Source organism: Pagrus pagrus (assembly GCF_965226575.1).
Source record: "Pagrus pagrus genome assembly, chromosome: 3".
Lineage (NCBI taxonomy): Eukaryota > Metazoa > Chordata > Actinopteri > Spariformes > Sparidae > Pagrus > Pagrus pagrus.
Window position 1 is genome coordinate 11,328,035 of NC_140187.1, and position 22,061 is coordinate 11,350,095.

The 22,061-nt window shown below is 42.7% G+C and overlaps 1 protein-coding gene across 1 annotated transcript; it reads right to left on the reverse strand.

Moving 5' to 3' along the window:
• Positions 1-3,887: 3,887 nt before the first annotated feature.
• On the reverse strand, positions 3,888-20,151 carry znfx1 (zinc finger, NFX1-type containing 1; the record flags this gene model as incomplete). The annotated part of the gene is made up of 17 exons (XM_084348835.1): positions 3,888-6,996; positions 7,214-7,309; positions 7,489-7,599; positions 9,356-9,523; positions 10,662-10,794; positions 11,353-11,492; positions 13,016-13,248; positions 15,154-15,271; positions 15,372-15,515; positions 15,756-15,904; positions 16,104-16,235; positions 16,379-16,617; positions 17,538-17,644; positions 17,981-18,160; positions 18,570-18,922; positions 19,063-19,288; positions 19,438-20,151. The coding sequence occupies 17 exons, from the start codon at positions 20,149-20,151 to the stop codon at positions 4,543-4,545; spliced, it is 5,697 nt and encodes a 1,898-aa protein (XP_084204961.1). The 3' UTR covers positions 3,888-4,542.
• Positions 20,152-22,061: the final 1,910 nt, after the last annotated feature.

Consider the following 22,061-nt stretch of genomic DNA (forward strand, 5'->3'; position numbering starts at 1 on the left):
GTGCAGCTGAGGACGACAAAGCAAAAAGTTTGACAACGTAAGGCTGAGTCTGACAACCCGTATCAACTAAAACATGTCAGGATCACTTTTATTCTTGCTGGTTTTGTAGTTCCTCCTCAATTTTTTAACAGCTATTCACGTTTTTATAGCCCTTTCACTATTCAGTTTTTCCTGTCTGTCTGTGTATCTGTCTCCTGATCACATTCACTGATCCAGTGGCGAGGGGGATCAGTCAATCTTCTCCATTCACTCCATATCAAATAGGGCCTATTCTGCCTCCAGATCATCCCTCTCTGTCTTCTTCCCTATATCAGCAGAGTTTCTGCTGGACTGAAAGCAGATCAGTCACTCAGTCCACTACAGCCCTCTCTCCCATCCAATTGGACTATTTCTCTCTCCACCTTATCTCTGCCTCTCTCTTGTTCTGTCTATGTGAATGTGTGTGTGTGTGTCTTTCCATCTCTTTGTGTGGCTTTCTCGGCCTCTCCGGTCCAGGAGATGAGGATCAGTCAAATCCAGTGGGAGGTGACCAGCATGTTAACAGAGTCAAGGCATCCATGGGAATCGTGGCCGGGGCTGGATTGCCAGTTGAGGCTAAGTGAGCCTGCTGCTGACAACCAGAGGGAGAAAAGGCCCGGTGAGCTGCTCAGTCAGAAACTCACACCTGAGGTTGCTGTCAAATATGAAGGAAATTAGGGCCAGTGGAGCAGTCGAGGCTAAAGAGACGTAGGGTGACACCTAATGAAAGTGTGATGGCTGTCTTTTTGGTGACAGAAAACGTATACTGTATAGAAAGATGGGACAATGCACTTCACTTCCTCCCACTGTGCAAATTATTCTGTATACGTGCACTGCCATATTGCGCTGCTAACATTTTTTTAGAGCCAGGTCTGCACAGTATAGTGAACTGGTGGTGGAGCTGTGATATTAAATTCCCACCCGTACACCCACCCAGCTCAATCGCGAGCATGGCTCAGCTGTCAATCATGATGTCACACATCCTTTTCATTGGATTCATTGCAATTAATTAAAGGTTTTTATGTAGAAATTCTGCATTGAAATGTCTAAAAAGACTATACCTTTGTTATATTGTTGAGTTGTGTAATTCTGACAATGTTCAAACCCAGAGAAAGTCACAAATTTACCTAAAGTAAGGGTGCATTTAATTAGGTCACCGACACTATGAGAATGCTTAACTTAAATAAAACTGTGTGTGAAGATGTGTAACGGAGTCACATCAGATAGATTTTCATCTGCAGTGATGGTTGTTAAATGGCATATTAACCACCAGCAAAGGAAAGTGGACTGCAGGATCATTTGTGTTTATTTGCCTTACTTACAGTATGCAGTGTTTATTCACCGCAAACAGCCAGATTAGCCTTGAGCTAATGTTAGCCAGCAACTCTGTGTTTACATTCAGTTTAACTCTCACTATTTGACACTCACCGGAGTCTGCGATTGTGAGAACAAAGAACAGACTGGAAGATACAAGCTTATATTTATTATTATTATTATATTATAATAATGTAAACAACTTCTCACTGATTAATTAACCTACAGACACAGGTAACCATAAACACAGCGTCTTGAAGGTGGATACTTTAAGCTAATCTTTTGGTGACTTTGCTTTGGCTCTTTTGCAAAAAGAGCAAGGTTGTCCTGTATTCCATCTATGACACTGCACTACACACACTTTCTGCCTTCCGTGTGCTACGTAGGAACCTTGGACCTCAACCAGCTTTACTGATGAAATGCCTCCAAGGGAACATTAATGAGCAATTTTCTGATAATACAAACCCATTACCCTGGCGGCCAACATAATACCAGCAGTTCACTGAGTAAATATAGACCTTGTTGCATTTTCTCAGGGGTAGAGTAACACTGAGCCTCTTTCTCCGGCTACATTTTAACTGCAACGAGTTGAAGGTAATACCATCAAAACCAGCTCACAAATAAAGACAGCGTAAACAAACATTTCTCATAAAGATTATATTGTAAATGAAATGCGAGCGAAGGGGTCGTGTCCTCTTATATTAACAGGAATTGCATATTGCCACGACAACGGTAAGGATGGCATATTCAAAAGATTGAACTGAAACCTGTTTTCAAAAGGTTGCGCTTTCAGGCCCACAAAAGGTGGTCGATCGCATGGCTCATGGACAAAACGCAACAAAAGTTTTCCTTCTTATGCAAAAAATGTTGTGTATACAGCCCTTGAGATTAGTTTCTGTACGGTCTGTCAGCCTCCTCTGAAACTACAAAAATACCTTTTTAACAGCAACACATAGTGACATATCTTCCCAGTCCCAATATACAGATTGTCATTTTAACTTGTAAAGTAAGGATACTCAAATTTAAGTCTCAGATATCCATTTAACAAATTGCCAGATGTTCATGTCTCCAGGAACGGTGGATATTTAAGCTATAACAACTTCTTAACTGTGTACACAGTAAGGATTTTTTATTTATGGGTGAAGTGACACCATTGTTGTTTAACCCTAAAGCAGGAAAGCTGGACTGGGACTATGATTTGTGCATTTGCTATAGTATGACTTTCTCATTGTCTGCTCCTGCCGTGTCACTGATTTAGCTGGTAGAGTCACATATTTGTGTTTATATCACCGAACTGTGTTACTTACCGACGTTATTACTGCAAACTGCCTTGAACAAAAGTAGCTGCTCTGTCGTCTCTGTTGTTGCTCTAACGTGAGGAAAAACTGCAGATAGCACCTTTAAAGCGAATTCTCTTTTGAAGGTAGTTTATCTTTTACATCCCCTGCAGCTATTCGTCTTCACAGATCGCTGCTTGGCGTGTCAGCTCCTCCTTATTTCAACAATGCTTTTTCCACCCACACAGTCTTATCAGTTCTGCTAGAGACAGTAATCAAACCACATATTGTACAGTGTGTGTGTGAGGAGGGTGCAACCTGGTAGTTTTTATTGCGGGACCGGACTAGCTGAAACTCTGACAATAACATACTTTAAGGCCACCTGACATGATAGATGAGACGGTCCACACTGTAGGATATTACCATTTTCCTGCAGTGCCTCCCTTCCTGCAGCTCTCTCTCAGCCAGGTGCTTGAATCCTATAAATACTGAAAGAGTGGCACCCTTTTAAAGTTTGATCAGTTTTAACACTTGTCTTGACAGCGCATTTTTGTTGTTGCTTTTTTTCTTTTTTCCCCTCTTGCAGACAGCACAGTTTGCATTGGAGCTGCCTTTGTGACAGGGACACATTCATCATGTAATAAAGTGATGCAAGCTGTTACAAAATGCCGAAATGAAACTCAGCTACTCTGAGATCTGTTGAGTAGTGAAGAGAAATTGTAGCTATTTCAGGGTTGTTTGTTTGGCTTTACTGCCAATGATGCCCTGTTAGAGACACACGTGATAAACTCTTACTGGTACCAGTACGGTGTGTGTGTGTGTGTGTGTGTGTGTGTGTGTGTGTGTGTGTGTGTGTGTGTGTGTGTGTGTGTGTGTGTGTGTGTGTGTGTGTGTGAGAGAGAGAGAGAGAGAGAGAGAGAGAGAGAGAGAGAGAGAGAGAGAGAGAGAGAGAGAGAGAGAGAGAAAGGGTCAGAGAGAGAATTTACATTTTGTTGTAATGGTGAGAAAAGGATTTTCTTTTAACAGCCACTGTAGAAATGATTTATTAGTATTGATTATTCCCTTTTACTGGGTTTATGTGCATGTGTCTACATTAGCTTTTCTACATATGCACGTCTCGTGGCAGCATTACAAGTTTACACGCTAATCATTTCTGCAAAGCTTAATGCTCTCAGCCTGATGAAGGCCCCTATAAAACATACAAACAACCTACAGAAAGCACTGCTCTCCCTGATTGTTTTTCTTCCACTATGGCGTAAAATTAAGACACAAACGTGCTCACAGATTCATGTATGTTTTATTCCATTTGAATAAGCTGCAAGCATCATAACTATCAAGTCATTCCTCCACATTTCCTCTTGCAGTGTTTTACTGCCACCTATTGTTGAAGTACAGGACAGCTGGGACATACAGATACTTAAAGAGTCTTGAACATGTGAAGGTTAGAGTTAACATTTAAAAAAACAAAACAAAGCATTAACATAAAACAAAACCACTATCCACCATTGGATCATCAGCAAACATTAAAACTTCCATAATTACAATTACAAACAGTTTGCCATCAATTCGAGACAAAAATGAAATAAGTGGGTATTTGCTGAAATAAAAGTGACACACGTTGTTAATACTATTGAAGTCTAGTAACTTCATTAAAGGTATCAAAAGTAATTTGCATGCAAGAAAATTATGGTCACAAGCAGACTGATCTGCTCAATCCATCTCTTGATTAACTCGATTGCCGCTTCACTTGAAATGAAATAGACAGCAGCATTGTCTCATTTAATTACACTACTTACAGTCCTGTAACTTCCCCCTCTTAGTCCAGCATGGATTAAAAGTGGTCATTACAGATAGGTCAACCTGTTGCCACTCAGCTTCTGCAACCAACAGTTGAGACTGACAAGGCAATGACAGGCTTTCTATCAGATGGCTTTCAGAGGTCAAGTTGATCAAAGTTGAGAAGGTTGTTGGCTTCAGACCAAGCAGCGTGCTGTGACCCATCCATCTCAGAGGCAACTTTGTTGCCACTTGCCAGTGTGTGACTGGCCCCACCGATAGTAGCTTTACAATCAGGACAGCGTCGACTCTCCACAGCTCCTCCACATTCTGTTATAAGGTAGACGTGGCCATTGGGACATTTGTACCAGTGTCCAGGTTTCATTTTCATAGCCGAGACGATCATCTCCCTCTCCTGCTCAGTGATCCCCAAGCCTGTGGGTGGAAGCTTTCTGTCTAGTTCCTTCATGGCGTCTTTCACTCTGTCTTGATCTCGCTCAGTGAACTGGCCAGACTTTTCCAAAACCTGTCTAATCTTTTGCACCTCAGACTGAATGTTGGTGCTTTGTCCTCTCTTGTAGGCCATATCGCAACGGATGTTGATTTCTGTCAGGAAGGTGATTCTCTGTAGCTCTCTCTGCAAATCATGAACCTGTTGGTCTGTGAATTTTACGTAGCTGCGGCTGAGCCAGCGCACAAACTGACTGAGGCACTTTTCCAATGTGAAGCTCTCGCTGAGTAGCATGTTTTCCTTTTGGATCTTCTCTAGCTTTGCAACTCTTACTAGGAAGGCCATCTTGTTTTCCAAGACCCACAGATCATTTGCTGTGAGGTAACTTCTTTCCAGTTGGGACTTAATACTCATAAATGTAAATTGCTCACCCATTCCATAGGTGACAAGGTTGCCTACCCACTGCTTTTGGAGGGTCTTCCTTTGCTTTTCAATCTCTGCCTGATCTCCATTTATCTTCATCTTTACCATCTCTATCTGAGCCAGACTGCTGTTGATGTAAGATCCATAGCGTAGATTTTTGCGGATTGCAGTTCGACACTTCGGACATTGCTTCAGTTTTATGGCCACCTCCTCCCCTTCATTTGGCTGCTGGTTGTCATCCATTCCCATGTACGTATCCATGGCTGTGTGTTCAATGATGTGTCCACAGTCCTCTAGCTGAATGAAGTAAGCCTCAGGGTCGTCTTCAGTCCCGAAGAAAATCTCTGTCACCTCATCGTGATTGCAGATGCGACACTTGCTTGGACATTTGTCTCCACACAGACCTATACAAGGGTGGCCGCAATCCAAGGTCTTGGCACAGGGTTGGGTGCAAGGTGGACGATCGCATGGCTCATGGCAAAGCTTACTGCAGCTTTGGTGAGCGCACTGCCAGGCGCAGGGCTCAATGCACGGAGCACACGGCTGTCCACATGGATTCATACACTTGCTGTGAATACAGCAGTTCTCACATGGTCTCTGACATGGGGGGCAATTGCTGGTGCAAGGCTGACCGCACTTGTGAGAACAGATCAGGAGACGCTCACACTGTTGAATGCATGGGAAGTGGAACCGTCCCTGACAACACTTGCCACAGGTACCACGACACGCGTGGCCACATAGTAGCTGATGCTCACAGGGGGCCCTACATTCAACCTCCTCCGTGTGTGCCTTGTAGAAGCAACGATCTTTCTGGCTGTGGCCGCACAATAGCTGTAAGGTGACCTTCACCTTGCACTTCAAAGTGCATGGTTCCCCACACAATGAATCACATGGATGTCCACAGCTAAGCATCTTCTGGCAAGGTTCCTTGCATTTGAATGTTGCTGGGTCCTGGTGGCACGGAACCATCTGTGTGTGTTCACACTGGGGTATGAGCTTCTCAACGTTCACTGGACATTCCTTTGGACATTTTATGGAGCAGACAAGTGTGCACTTGTGTCCCTGTTCACATAAAGGCTTCTCGCACCTCTTCATACACTTGTACTTCTTGTGCTCAGGGTCGTAAGGGTGGCAGACAATTGCGCAAACATGGCCACAATCCAAACGGAAGTCGCAAGGCTCGGTGCAGCCGCCCTCTGGGGCTTGTTTAAAATCCTCAGCACAGTAGACTTTTACCTGTCGATCTGGATGTTTCTGACAGCTCAGGGTCAGAGCCTTCCCAACCTGGTCCTTCTCCCTCAAGGTGTGGAAGATGTTGCTCCACAGTTGGACTTTTCCCAGCATTGTACTGTTGCCGATGCAGTAAAGACCTTTCTTTGCACGAGACAAGGCTACACAGACGCGATTGGGAATGTTCAAAAAGCCAACTTTACCCTGCCGGTTGCTTCGAACCAGAGACAACAAGACAATATCATTCTCTTCTCCCTGGTACTTGTCCACGACGTGCACTTTGACCCCTTGGAACGGGTTTGCAGGCATTAGTTTACGCAGACAGTTGAACTGGCCTGTATAGGTTGTGAGGATGGTAATTTGCTCTGGTTTGTAGTCCTGCAAGAGAAGATAGCGGCAAAGAGCGACGACAAACATGGCCTCATGTTTGTTTTGATGGCTTTTTCCATCTCTGATCTCTTCTTCCAGGTGGTTGTGTTCCAGAAAGAATAAGTTGGTATTGAGGCCCTGCAAGACAGCATTTAATAAAAACATGTTATGGTATTCTTTCGTATTTATCATATCCTTCTGAATTCAATATTTATTGACTGACTCTGAATCCAAAACATATTTAAAAGTCTAAGACATAATGCAGATACTTTTTTACATGCAGGCAAGTAAACAGATATTCACTGATAATAAAAACAGAGCAGAGACTCAGCAGGAGAGCAAAAACAATATGCACCTTGATGTTGTCGTACTCAAACACAGAGGGATGGTTTTCCAACTCTGAGTAGATGTGTGGGGTCAGCAGACGGGCAATTTCTGGCCTCATGCGATGCTGGAGAACAAACCGAAACACAAACACAGATAAGCACAGGCAATCACATATAGATACTGAGGCATACGTACACCAACAAACATACACACTATACCAATTCAACTGAAACAACTTTGTCTTTAAAGCTAAACATGTCTCCATTTTTTTGATTGATAGATCCTGCAATAAGAAACACAAACCTGGTAGTTGAGTCTGACGTAAGGAAGGCCCATCTTCACCAGCCTCTCAAACATGGACATCTCCAGGTTGAAGTTTTTGGCAAGCTCGTACACCGTGGCACTGGGGCGCAGCTGAAGAAAAATCACATGTTCATCATCTGCTCCAAACTCTACAATTTTTATCAGTCATTGTAACGGAAAAGTTCAAATTAATGGCATTGTTCTTATTCTCTGTACAAACTGAGAAGTTGTGGTGTCCTTGTGACCCAATAATCAGGTTTGTAAGGTTAGAAATATGCATTTTGTTGAATGTTTTCTCATCTTTTTAAACCTAATAATGTTAGTTGGCCGTCGGCTGTAGTCTTTGCGGTGTGTTCAAGTGCAGATTTTGGCCTTCGTTGATGCTAGTTCCCTTGTGGTGTGTCTGGGTTCAAAGGTGATCGGACCATTTGAAAGTTGTAAATGCAGTGAACACTAATTACACAGTTCCCGGATCCTAGAGTTAGAGGCAACCATCTATGCAGGAGCAAGCCTAGAAGGGACAAGCAGTATTCTGCTGTGGGTTTCTGTTTAAGGGTGATGGGAATATAGAAAGTATGCAAATGCGCTCCAACTTTCTTCTGCTGTCCTGTTGAGTTTTTCGCTGTTTTGCCTGCGTGTGTGTGTGTGTGTGTGTCTGCGTGTGTGCACAAACCTACTTTAGCTAGAGGACAGAGTGTGATTGTGCATGTATGTGGGAGGGGTGTGGGGGAGGCAAGACAAATTCTAGTATAAATGTGAAGCATTGTGTTCTGCTCGATTCAACACCAAACCTGTGATTAATGAACAGCACAACAATGCCAAAGCCTATTTTACTCGGAACGTGTGATCCATCCACCTCCATTACATGCAGAGATTCAAGTCTGGGTACCACAAAAACAAAAGCTCTGAACACTTGTTCATGAAGTCAAAATAAATGCTTTTAAAAGGGCTTCAAACCCATGAAATAAACAGATTAACTCTTATTTGTGCCTTCAGAATACCTCGTCTTGTTTTCTTTTATTCATGTTGGTACACCTGTAGCAATTTAATTGCTCAGTTGTTTAAATTGATACTTAAAGAGACACTTAAATATTGATTTTATTTATTTTGCACTTGTAGTCAACGTATTTCTAGCACATTAAATTGCGCCCACATGCGCCTCAGGCACAGCGCTAAATTACTTTTATATTAATCCGATGTAGCTGATGTATAAAAATGATCATTGATTTCCAAGCACCGGGGTTGCAACGAGAAGCAATTTTCAAGTCAAACTCTATTTCAAATTCCATTCTTATACTTGCTAAACTTTCAGTACAACTGTAGCAAAGTCAGGTTTGTTTGTGTAGTCAAATGCATGCATAAATTCCTGCATAAACACAGAACAACGAGCAAATATTAGGAAAAGAGCAGACAGAAGTTACACAGCGAGGAGGAGACCGCAACAGAATATTGAGATGTGTGATGGAACTGTGTGTAGTTGTGACTGCGTTCTGCAGATTGCTAGACAGGCTGCCTGGCCATATGTCCTTGGCAGGCCCTGACAAGTTGCTGTAATAGTTTACCGATGTCCAGCATATCACTCCTCACTCTGTCTTCTCTATCTCTAGTAATAGCTCGCATGACATGTTTTTTGTTTTTTTTCCTCCCTCAAGGCATGGCACATACAAAAACACACTGACAACCACACAAAATCCCTCATGACAGGTTGTCCTTTAAATTTTAACCTCGGCATGTAAATGGGGTAATTTCAGTCAGCAGATGATGGCTTATTAAAATACACCAGTGCACAAACTGTCACGCAGCGCTTAATGAGATGCCATCAGGAGTTTGAGGAATCGTTGCCTTGTTTGTCTGCGTGGTTTCTTACCTGCTGGTGGTCTCCGATGAGGATGAGGTGCTGGCATGCTTCGCTCAGTGTGGTGATGGTGTGGGCCTCCAGGACCTCCGCAGCCTCCTCTACAATCACCAGGCGTGGACGCACTTCCTGCAGAACTTTACGGTACTTGGCCGCCCCTGTTGTTGTCATGCCAATGACCTGATGGAAAGTACATGTGTTTATTTAACTACCTTTGCTTATTTTGCTTATTTTAATGATTGATACTATTCCCACAGAGAGTTATATTGCTGCCTGCCCTTGCCTCAAGTACAGCATTGGTAATTTTAACATCAGATGGCTCCATTTAATGAACATCTGAGCAAGAAAATGCATTTTTTCTCCCTTTTATTCCACAATTAGTCCCTCATTAAAGGAATAGTTTGAGATTTTTAAGAAATACTCACTTTCTTGCTGAGAGTCATAAAAAGATTGATATGACTCATGTCTGTTCAACAATTGGCTAAGCTTACCTTAACATAAAAATTGGGCACAGGAGACGACAACAATCTGTATACCAGCACATTCAAGTCTAAACGTGTAAAAATGACTGGTTGGGTGGGGGATATATGGACGACTATTAAACTGGGCGCAGTCATTTCCTGGAGTCTCTGATGACAGTCTTGCAAGTCAACTATAGTTCATCGCTCTGGCAATTCACAAATGCGTTCTACTAGTGCGGGAAGTTGAAGTGATATGTCACTTCTGATTATATATCGAATATTTTGAGTGTTCCGAGTATTTCAACACGATCTCACCCCCGACTCGTCAAATCTGCAGCCTTAAGCTCCAAACTATGACCCTCTACCTACCCCTCTATGATTCATCTGGTTAGACTTTCAAAATAAAGCTTGCCGACAAACCATTCACATAGTATGATATAATATGACTTTTGGACTGCTATTAATGGTTGCGGTCTGGTTAGGTTTAGGGAATAAAACTACTTAATTAGGTTTAGGAAAAGATCATACTTCGGGTTAAAATCAGTCTTTAGTACAGGGTTAGGTAAGTGATGAATGTGATATCGCTCATGAAAGGTAAGCGACGCAAGTAACGTCATTTAAACGTGTCCATTTGATTACGTTACATCAATTAAAAATAAATCAATGACTCTTGGTCCAAAATGGAAAGTGAACCCTGGCCTCCGGAGGGAAAAGTCCTGTGTTTGACATACCCAAGAAGTGTTTTCCTTAATTTTGCAATGATAATACTTCTGATTTGTGTTGAAGTTGTGACTGAACAAGCATTGACTACAGGAAAAAACACTATTCGTGCAGTTCATTACTGCAAATATATGTACCGTGGCTTGCTTGAGGAGACAGAGGCTCTCGTGACGTTTTACGTCGGCCAGTCGGTCCACTGCGTTCTGATAGGCCTCTTCAGACTCTAGGATCTTGTCGGTAAGTTCGGCCCTGTAGCGTGCCACCCACAACCTGCAGACACAAAGAAAATTAATAACAATAAAAAGTTGTGACAAATGATTTCATTATATGGAAGACATCCAAGACCTCTAGGATTCTCAGTTTTTCTCTCAGCGGTACTTGATATGCAGGTATAGCTTAGTATAGTATAGCTAAACCAATACGACGAGACAGACTGTATCTGTCTCGGAAGAAAATGGTATGTATGTTAGTTTAAATAATAATTAAGACTGTGTAAACGCGAGTCCTTACAGTCCTGTTTTCATCTTTATTAGACATTACATCTTGGCTCTCTGAGGTGAGAAGATCCTCTGGGATACATTTTCCTGGTGATTAGTTGATTTAATTATACACACTGGGAGTACACCACTACTTCCGCCAGACTGAAGGTTGCTAGGGGGATGACAGGCAGCACGGGGGAAGAAGGAAGAAAAATGAAGGAGGAGAGAAGGAGGACTGAAACGTATGTAAGATGGTAGAGAGGCAGAGAGGTAAAGGAAAGCAAGAATTTGAAAAGAGGCATGCAAGAGTGAATGGAGGGAGGAGAGAAAAAGCCAGAAGCAGACCTACCGATAGAGTTTCCATCTGTCTGGCAAGCCAAGCCTCCAGATATCCAAGACGGCATTTTCCTCCAGTTCAGTCATGGTTGAGCTCTTCCCTAGCTCTTTCCTGATTTTGCTCTTCATCTTTTTCTTCTGGACTCGCTGTATCTGTAAAGATAAGAACAGGGTCAACTATCAACTTCAGAACTCAGTTCATTAACCGCTTTTAAATCCAGAGGATGATGCATTAAAGGGAAGTATGATGAGAAAACAGCACGACACAGAAGAAGTGTATCTATGTTGTGGGGAAACTATGACCATTTGGAACACAGTAATATGGGATCAATGCCGGAGAAACAGATTGTAGTGCATGAGGGGTTTATGGAGGATCAATTCGACAAATTTCCTTTTTCTGTGATTCTGGGCCACTGTTGGAAACCATTGGAAGTGTTGTGAATTGAGCCTGACCAAAGCTGTCTTCCTCTGCAAAACAAGCGAGCAACAAACTTTTCAGAGCCACCATTTGAGCTTACAGGTGTCGAGTGTTTGATACGCAAAAGACGCAGTCCTGCCAGTGGCTTCAGGCTATTCCAGTGACTGACGCTAACATGCCAAGACATGAAGCGATGTGCCAACAGAAACAGGTAAGACAGAGATTGCTCGCAACCAAACATGAATGACTAATGCACGTTATAAATACTTCAATCAGCTTTTTGAATGTTTTGTTTGGAAGCAAATCCAACTGTTAAATCTCAAGGATACGCACAATGCACTTGCTAAGAAATAGTGAATATAAAAATTACTTTAACTCCACAGAGTCTCTTTAAGTACAGAGCAGCATCAGTAAATACATAATTTTATTGAGCAGCTTTTAGATTTATTATAAGTAAATATCCCTCTGAAACACAGTTTAACCCACAACCTTGTAGGATTCGTGTTTATCTCATAATGGCATTTAACATTAAATACATCAATATATATAAATAATAATTCATATATTTCTGAGGTAATATGTTTCCTGAATTTTTTCAAGCTTTTTTCAAACTTTTAAAATTTACAGTGTAAGAGTCGATTTGCCAGAAACAACCATTCAGCATTTTTTTCTGTGGTAGCTTTTCATCTGACATTGACACCGAACTGCTGAGTTGTCCACAGCTCAGTAGAGTAACTGAGTAGTGTATTAAAGGCCATGTGTGAGTAGATTGCAACATGATGTGAAAAATTCACTCTCTATGTTGTCTATACAAGCCTGTGGGTGACTTGTTTAAGAAGTTTAATGCTGCTGGATTGTGGATTTCTTTGTGAAGGACTCTGGTTGGATCTTCTGTGACAGTCCAAAGGATGTGACTTTATGCATGTTCTCATGTGCCTTCTGTCAGTGCCTCCGCTAACAGAGAGCAACAGTAGCTAACATTAGTTTAGACATGGAGTCCAACAGCTGGTTCCAGCTCAACGCAGAAGTCCCACAGAGCCCCGTTTAATAATGTCTACTAAAATGAAAGTATTGAAATGGACTGCAGATGATTCAGATCTAATGCATGCAAATTATGTCACATAAGCCGCCATTGGCCTGTGGGATGCACAAAAATGCTCTAAATAATAGCATTCTCGATCTATTTGTCTGATCGCAAAAATGTCAAACTCGTGAAATGCTCAAATCTCCACATGACAGTTCTCCTTTTCAATTTTACCTCCCATCCTTCCTCACTCTGCTCCGCCTGTATTTCAGCTTCATCCAAGTTCACAGCCAGCATCTGTTCTTCTACTTCTCTGACAGCCTCCTCAATGTCTTCCTTCCTCCTGCCATCTCTGCCACCTCTGGGATCAGTGTTGTCGTCTATAATCCGCTCTGCCTCGATCAGATCTGCTTCCTCTGCGATTTCAATGAGGTCCTCTTCTTCCAGCTCCATCGGTTCCTCTGCTGCTACATCGAACACGTTGCAGCAAGAATGAGTTCAGTAAATTAATTCACCAGAATAATGCATGTACTGAATTTTAGTTTTCATTGACAAACTTAGAAAGTTGCACTGAGTGTGACGACACACAAGAAAGGAAAAGGTCCTTAAATATATATATAGATAGCATAGGAAGTAGGTGTGGACAGACCGAATCAGTCAGGTTCGTGTTTGGGCTGTGACGATATCAGATTTTCTCTGAGACAAGAGCGAGACACAACTCTCGCTCTTGTCTAACATCTCCTGAGACATGATTCGTGTGCAGCAATAGTAGCCACACACTGTGGTAGTAAGGCGTTAGCGAGTTACTATGTTGTGTTCTTTTTTTCTGTTTTATGGTGGGTGGCAACCAGCGTCAAGGTGCATTATTGCCACTTGCTTTGACAACGCAGGAACGACAGGGAAATGATTTAAGAGATGCTGGATTATTTATACAACGTCATATAATGTGTATTAGAAGCACAATATCAATATTTCATTACTAAACATCATTTGTCTATCTGAACTGGGCATTTGATTGTTTATTATCGCTATAAAATCCTGCTGGAGCTGTTCAGAGTCTAGATTTTACCATTTTGAGAGCTCTGAAGTGTTCATTCAAGCTGCTTTGGAGCCCGTTGTAATGGAGGGCTGCATGGTTTAGTGGCTGCGAGTGAAATAGAATTCAGTTTCATTTTAAAAGTAGCTGTCAATTTTCAAACCGACATTTGTCTGAAAAAACAAGTTGTGCTTTCGTGGATTTACAACACATCCGTAATGAAAGCAATGAATTACGAAATAAAAAACAACTGGCTGAATTCCAGAAAACAGGCTGAAAACAAAAACAGGGCTTGCTCAAAAAGCCTGCCCTCAGTTGCCTTATCACACCGAGCCGTGGTGTCGAGCATCGATCACATCAATTTACTATGAAGAACACGACGATTAGAGAGGGAGCGGTTACTTCGCTAGGGCTGTAATTTCCTTTTCAGCACACATTTCATTACATATTCATTTCTGTTAATTGGTATCATGTCAAATTAGCAGTTCAGTTGAATTATTATGAATGAGATCCGTTTTTAATGCTTTCATAGCCATGTTTGTCAATATGTAGTGGGATGCATTTAAAGACCGTGCGGGCAGAGACCTCATAATAGAGGAGGACAAACCGCTTAAAACATTTTGAATAGATCAAAGTCAAAAGTCTTGTTCAACCGACTTGGTGCGGCTACAGACGGACTTATAATAAGCGTAGAAGAGGAGGATATCAAGCTAATGCACAGGATTACCGAGAAAGGTGAGCTCATTCAACCATTAGTCGTTAAACTCGTATCTGTGCATGCAAGTAATCTGGTGGGATGAGCTGACGGTTTCACATCGTGGCGCCCTGGATTGAGACGTGAAAGAAGTTGATGTCGTCACACCGTGTGCATGTGTAGTAGAAGTGTAACCATGTTTTAAACCTAACTTTGGGGCACATTTTGGAGCAATTTTGATCACATTCAGTGATTCAAGACTTGCCTTAAAGGACTTGGTCTTATGTGTCTGTTTGACCTCATACTTTAACAATGTGATGCTGTTACGAGGCCAATCAATGACATTCTCACTGCAGCCCAACGACAACAAGGTGATACAGCACCAGATGTTCTCTTATCACAGCTGAAGCATGAGCATTTAAAAAGTTACGATGCAAAGGTGTCTGTGGAAGCAGTTTGCTGAAACACTTAAGGTAAATGAGAATAATGCAGAACTGGTTTTCACTGAAAATGTAAAGGCCTCTGTGGAGGGAGCGTCGTGTTGTTAAAATTCAGACTAATACAGTTGTGGTTTATGCACTACCAGTGAAAAGAAGCTCTTCACTGTTTCAGTAGGGCACCGCTTATACATGAAAGCCTTACCTGCATTTCCATTCACATACTCTGTCTCCCTCTGCAGGAAGACGGTGGAACCCAAACCCAACCACTCCAAGATCAGACTGGACTTCTTCTTACCCCACCTCCCAAAACCATGCTCCTTCTGCAAACCATTTCACACAAACAAACTGATTTAGTTTTCAACGTCTTCTATTCTTTCTTAGCTCATTTCACAAATGTACAATTTATGCAGCATCACTCACAGCTATTTGGTTCAGAGCATCCCAGTGTCTGTCTGAAATGAACTTCTGTAAGGCACTTTCACGCAGGACACCTTTCAGAGAGCACTCCAGCATCCTGCTCCGATTCTCCATCTCATACTCCTCGTCACGCAGCTCGCTGTAAATCTGTGAAGCGGGTCACGAATACAGCGATTAGGTGGAGAAATTATGCTGTGAAATGTTGACTGCGTGAATGTGTGACAAAAAGATGAGGTACTATGATCAACTTAAATCATCGGGACTTATTCAAGCCTATCATATGATCTCAAAACGTTGCTGTGCATGACAGAATTAAAGTGTCGGGCTTCATGAAACATCAAGTTTAGCTCTTGGGGTCATGCAGCTGGTCGGGCAGCGGGAGCTCACCTCGTTATATGCATTACGCAGGTGAGACGGCAGCGAGCGTTTGAAGCCAGGTGAGTGGGCCAGCTCCCTCAGATTGAAACGCTTCAGGATCTCGCTGTTGCTACGGCCCCCCACTCTCACTATGCCGTCTCGCAGAAACTTATGGATACCTGAGATGCAGAGGCAAAGAAAATTCTTATCACAACCATAGTAACCTTTACTAAGGTCACAAACCATAGTAATCAAATAAACTTGAAGTAGTTCATGTTTCAGCATATAAAAAATATATACCACCTTTTGATGATAAGAGCTTGTGTTTTATATCCCAAAACAGATTTGATATTATTATGACCAGGCATCGGTGCTTACCCTCAAGGAACTGATCCAGGGCATGGTTAGTGTAACACACTACCAGCATCGGAGCCATGCCAAGTGCGTCTCTCCAGAGATGCTGATTGGTCAACAGAGCCTGAGCAATCTTGAGGCCAACATAGGTTTTTCCTGAGTGAATGGAAGAAGCAGAGTAGCCTGACTTTAATGTATGTCAGAAAGAAAACTGAAATGTTTACACATTTTAAACTTTCCATTCACAAATGAATGAAGTCAGCTTTCCTCTCTCCCAACAATGGCTCGTCATGTCTCACCAGTGCCAGGAGGTCCCTGTATGATGGCCAGTTCCTTCGTGAGGGCCAGCTGGAAGGCTTTCATCTGAGACTTATCCAGCCCCAGCTCCTCCATTCTCGGCCAGGCCTCTTCGTTCAGGCCATGGAAGGGCTTCATACGGTCCTTAAAGTCGGGGTTAGCAACATGTGACAACTCATAAGTGTCTCGTCTATACAGATAAGCTGGGGGATTCACATCTGGGTTGCACTCCACGATGTATCTGGAAAAATTTTAAAAACATGGTGTCACTCTAACACAAGCACAGAAGAGTCGTCGTTGGCGTGACTTAAAGCTCTTCCACCTTGAACTAACAGCTTTAAAATCATTTAAATGTTACAGTGACTGGCTTGGCTTGCTAAGTTATACGTCATGTGTTGTTGCACTTGCTTGATGTTGATGTTGGCTGTGTTGTCAACCTGGTGGTTTTTGATCATAAGCCAAGTCAGGCAATTTGGACAGAGGTTTAGCAGGTTTAGCAGGTTTTAATCAAGTGTTATTGTCTCTGGTTCAAGTAACATTTTGCTTTGCATGAGTGCAACATCGTTTAATAAAGTGATAATGTTGTTACGACGTGCCAAGTTTGTTTGTTATAAGCACACAACGTTACATAACCCATCACATTTCACATCTGACAAACAGAAAACTGGCATTTGTATTTACAACAGATGTGTTGCACTGAGAAACACATTCCTACATAGTGTTTAGGAACTGGAAAACCCCCTTCAATGTACTGAAAATGTGTTATATAATATAAAAAATAAGTGACTGATAACTCCCATGGCGTAGTACTGATGGAAAAAGTTCTTTCAGGTAGTCACAAGAGAAAGGTCCGGGAGAGACAGATGGCCAACAAAGTGTTTCATATAAAACATTACTTTGTGTTATCTATGAAGGTCACTGTGAGCGTAGACAATAAGTGAACTTTTGAATTCATCCATGCGTGATAGCTTATTGGGAATACCATGGAGATATAATGAACTCAATTAAAATGTGATTGCTGAACTTACTCGCCCTTTGAAAAATGTACATGTGAACTTGTTGTGAAAGTGTCGCGGGATCACATAAAAACTATGACTTTGATGTTGAACCTCCTCCACAGCACACAGACACACACACACACACACACACACACGCTACTACCTCTGAAACGGCAGGGTGTCCTCCTCCTGCTCCTGAAGGCCGTCTAGAACATACCGATAGGCCTCAAAGTAGGCACTGGTCTCAACCATCAGGAACAGTTGATCTTTCTGTGAAATTAACCAAGTTTAGTACTTTGTTTATCAGTTTAATTTTTTAAAAAAACATTAATTTGCCCACCCTGCAGCTATCCTGCATGTCTTGGCGACATGCTGATTCAGGTTTGGTAATTTTGGAGCCTGCTTAGAGGTGGTTAAAAAACATAGTCCAACGCATTTATATCAGTGAGGCTAGACTAAAGATCTGGAACACCGATTTTGGCTAAATAAACTGGCACCTCAATGTTAATTTCAGTTATAGCTCTAGTAGATAAAGTGTCTTAAATTAGACCCTAACATCCGAATCAGCAGCTGCATGCATTCTGCCCTTATCGACTACCGGCCCACCTTAATTCTGGCCAACTTGTATCTGCTCTCCTCTGTGAAGGTAATCTGGACCAGTCCCTGTTGCAGCGCGTTGGGATCCCGATCCGACACTGTGGCAAACAAGAAGCTCTCAAAATTGTCACAAGACATGCAGACCAGGGAGCCGAAGATGAGCCTCTTGGAGTTCTGCCAGCGCACATACTGCAGGAAAGATGGAGGAGGCGTTACTAAAATATATACGTCTCTACATTTGTTATTCAATCAGCAATATACAAATGTATCTTGTAAAAAATATGCTTTAAGGTCCAATGTGTGGGATTTAGTGACATCTAGTGGTGAGGTTGCATATTGCAACCAATGAAAAAAAAAACACTGGTCCCTCCTCAAAATAGGAATTTGACTGAACTTTGTGATGTTTCACTTGAATTTGTAGGTTTGGGGTGTTTTAATTTATATAACCTCATAATAAAAACTACAACAGTGAATACTAATAACACAAACAGAAACATATTCAGTCAAAGATTGCAAGGAAATAGATTCTCCTAAATCCTACACACTGGACTTCAAATGTCATCTAAATTCTGAATGTAACATCCACCCAGAGGCTAACCTGAAGTGGCTGAACGTCGAACTGGACTACGTAGGCGAGGCCAGTGTGGGTGCATTTGGGCACCACCAGCTTGGTGTCAAAATACACCCTGATATCATCAAAGTGCTTCGCCTTCAGTGGAGTGTTATTTCTTCCCTCGCCCATTTGGCTCCGTAGCAACTGCTGGATCCCATCACGGAGCGGCCGCACAAAGTCCTCTCTCAGCAGCCTGAAGTGTGTGTCAAGGTAGAGGTGGGTGTTTGTGTAGCGCCGATCGGTGAGATTGGGTCTCAGGAAGGGCTTCTGGTCCTGATGGAACTCCTCAGGAGTGGGGTAGATGGGTATGGTCCTGAAATCTTCTTGATCTTCTTCACCTGGGTTCGAAATAGTGGGACATCTTTAAGTATTTTCTGCCTATTTATTTTTCTTCCAGTGCTGGCTTGAGGGCAGAGTATCAAACGGTTAGAGAAAACAGCATTTGAGTGAAAAATATCTGAAATAAAAAAACCATTACCTGGTTTATCACCCAGGAGCGCGTAAGTGTCCTTGTCTGAGCGCAGGGTACCCTCCCTGGATCTCTCCTGGAGGTGCTTGATCAGGCCCTGAAGATTCTCCATGCTCTCCTCCGTTTGACGCCGGATTTCCACTCCTGATATTTTCAGGGTGTTGATTGCAGATTGGAGCTGCGTCAGTAGCAAACTTCCGACCTGGACCGAGCTAGCAGGGAACATGCTGAGGACCTTAGAAGAATATTTAGAGGATAGTTTGTTATAGCATGTAAGTTCATGCTTCTGTTTCTGGGTCTACTCAATTTTTTGCAGTGCACGCTTACATTCATTGTGTGTTTGTTCATGTTTGGTTCATTCATTCATTCATTCATTCTTCTTACCTCTGACACAATAGCCAGGATGTTTCCCAGGTGTTCAGGGTATTGTGCCCTGCGGACAGAGTTGGACTCTGACTCCATGCCCACCAGATAGTAGAGCAGGCCGACGCGGAAGAAATCTGACTCTTTTATGATGCCGGCCATGTGCAGCAGGCTCTTTCTGTCTGTGCGTGATTTGAAGGCTATACTCAGCACCTTGCAGAGGAGCTCAACAAGGTCCTTCCTCATCGCTGTCGCGCTCAGGACCTCCTGTAGGGCCCGGTGAGAGGACAGAGTGATGACCACTTCAGACGGGTTTTTTCCACAGAGTTCCTCCAGCTTTTTGTAGCCCAGGCCGTGGCCCTTCGGTGCCCCATCTCTGCCTGTGGAATGTGATCCCCCTCCATTCCTCTCTTGTCTGTCTCCCCCGCCACCTCTTCTCTCACCCCTTCTACCTCCTCTTCTGTCCTCACTATGTCCTCCCCTTCCCGCTCCTCCTCTCTCAGCTGCACCGTGCTCTCCATTCCTTCTCAACCCGGATCTCTCTTGCTCTGCCCCCTCTCCTCCATTTCCGCCTCTCCAATTTCCTCCTCCCCCTCCCTGTCTAGCTCCTCCTCCTCCTCCTCCTCCTCCTCCTCCTCCTCCTCCTCTTCCTCTCCCATCCCTGCCCTCTCTTCCTGCACCTCTGTTACCCCCTCTGCCTGGTCCTCCTCGCCCTCCTCTGCTTCTCCAGTTCATCCCTTCACTTCCTCCATCCGTCTCCCGCCTTTCAGCTTGACGACCCCCTTGACTTTGTGCTCTTCTTCTGCCCTCTGCTCCTCTTCCCCCGTCTCCCCCCTGTGCACCTCTTTGTCTTCTCCACCCGCCTCCGCCAGCATTTTCATTTTGGCCATTATCACCTGGGGAAACAAAATAATTCATTCATTTACTGAGACCTTGACAATGAACGCCTGGTTTTCTGGATTTCTACTCAGGTTTTTACTGGATTGCATCTCATACTGTATATTTACCATTAATCTGTCCTCTTCTCCATGTCATTAAAGGCGGTATTTCCATGGTCTTGCATTTGGCAGTTGCTGAAACGTAGGCTGGTAACACTGGTGATTTCTGAGTGGCAAGAAGTAAAGAGAGTGACGATGAAAACAAGACATTTAAGTATAATTACACAAGAATCTGAAGGATGAGTGATTTGTGTATAAGCCACAAAACAGCCAGCATTAGAAAGCACTGATAATGTTTCAAAGTGGGCTCACTAATATCAGGAAGATTCGCAAGGTCACCAGAATGTGGAAGTCAGATAAGAAGAGTTTATCTCCTCTTACTGTTTACAGCTTCTGAGGAAATGGAAACAGTCTGTCTGCTTTCAGATCTCGTCATTTACAAGGAAAAGTTTTTGTGAGTCTTGTATTTGAATACCCAAAGCAGTAGAAGCTTGCACTTCTAGGACTTTAATTGTATTTATTAATGTATTTAAGGTTCATTTAACAATAACCATTATTGTCCCTGGAAATTAAAAACTCTTCTTCAAAAGGGAGACCTGCCCCAGATAGCACATCATGACAAAGTGACAGAAATCATACAATAGAGTGAGTCAAACACCCTAGAAGCCCAATAAAATACAATTATAATAAATACAAGGCCAGATATGAGGTCAAAAGTCAAAATATATCCAAATGTATGTATTTATACTTGAATGTACCTGCTGCTATGATAACCTTATTTCCCTTTGGGGGTTAATAAAGTTATCTATCCATCTATGCACACACACACACACACACACACACACACACATATATATATATATACTTAATCAAGGCTGAACTGTCATTAAAAAAACGAGAAAAGAAAAGAAAAGAAAGGGAGCACGTTCAAAGACAGACAAAGGGCCAACACATAAGCCTCTCTGCACTCTTCGGTGACACAGTTTATCTTTCATCAGTGTTTGAACTGGGAGACAAAGTCAATACCTGTGGTGTTTACACAGGGTCAAGAGGGCGGATATAAAACAGAGAGCAGTGTGATACAGAGCAGCGAGGAGGCAACACGCATGTAAATAGTGTATACTGATACATGGCTTACTTCCAAAGGTCTCTCCTGCTGTGCTGCTTGCCATTGCAATGACTTCACCCAGCAGGAGAGGGCGCCCTCTGCTGGATGCATGAATGACGTGCATGTGCCTGTAGGTTTCCTTTCACCAGAAATCGGATGAGAGCTTCTGACCACAAAACGACTGTTATCTCTGAGCCTTCACGTGCAGTTAGGTAACAGGAAATGTCCAACCTTTTAATTTTTATTTATTTTTTATTTTTTATTTTTTATCATATTCTTCACTCCGCGATCATTCTGCAGGCCCACATCTCTTATACTGACAACACATTTTTTTGTGTTTTTTGTCCGGATCTTTACTTCACTCCCATATTTCATTCATGTTCTCTCATAATTTGGCCAGCTGAGAAATGAAAAGAGAGAGCTTACCTCGTCTGAAAAATCCTCTTGACATCAGTGTTTCCAGCAGCAACAACATCAGCTGCTCTCCCTCTGAGTCGGCAGTCTGTCTCAGCTCGGTGCAGGAAGCTGCTATTTAAAGGCTCTGCCAGTTTCGTTTTCATTTCATCAGAACAAACACACCACACCTAACAGCCAGCCAG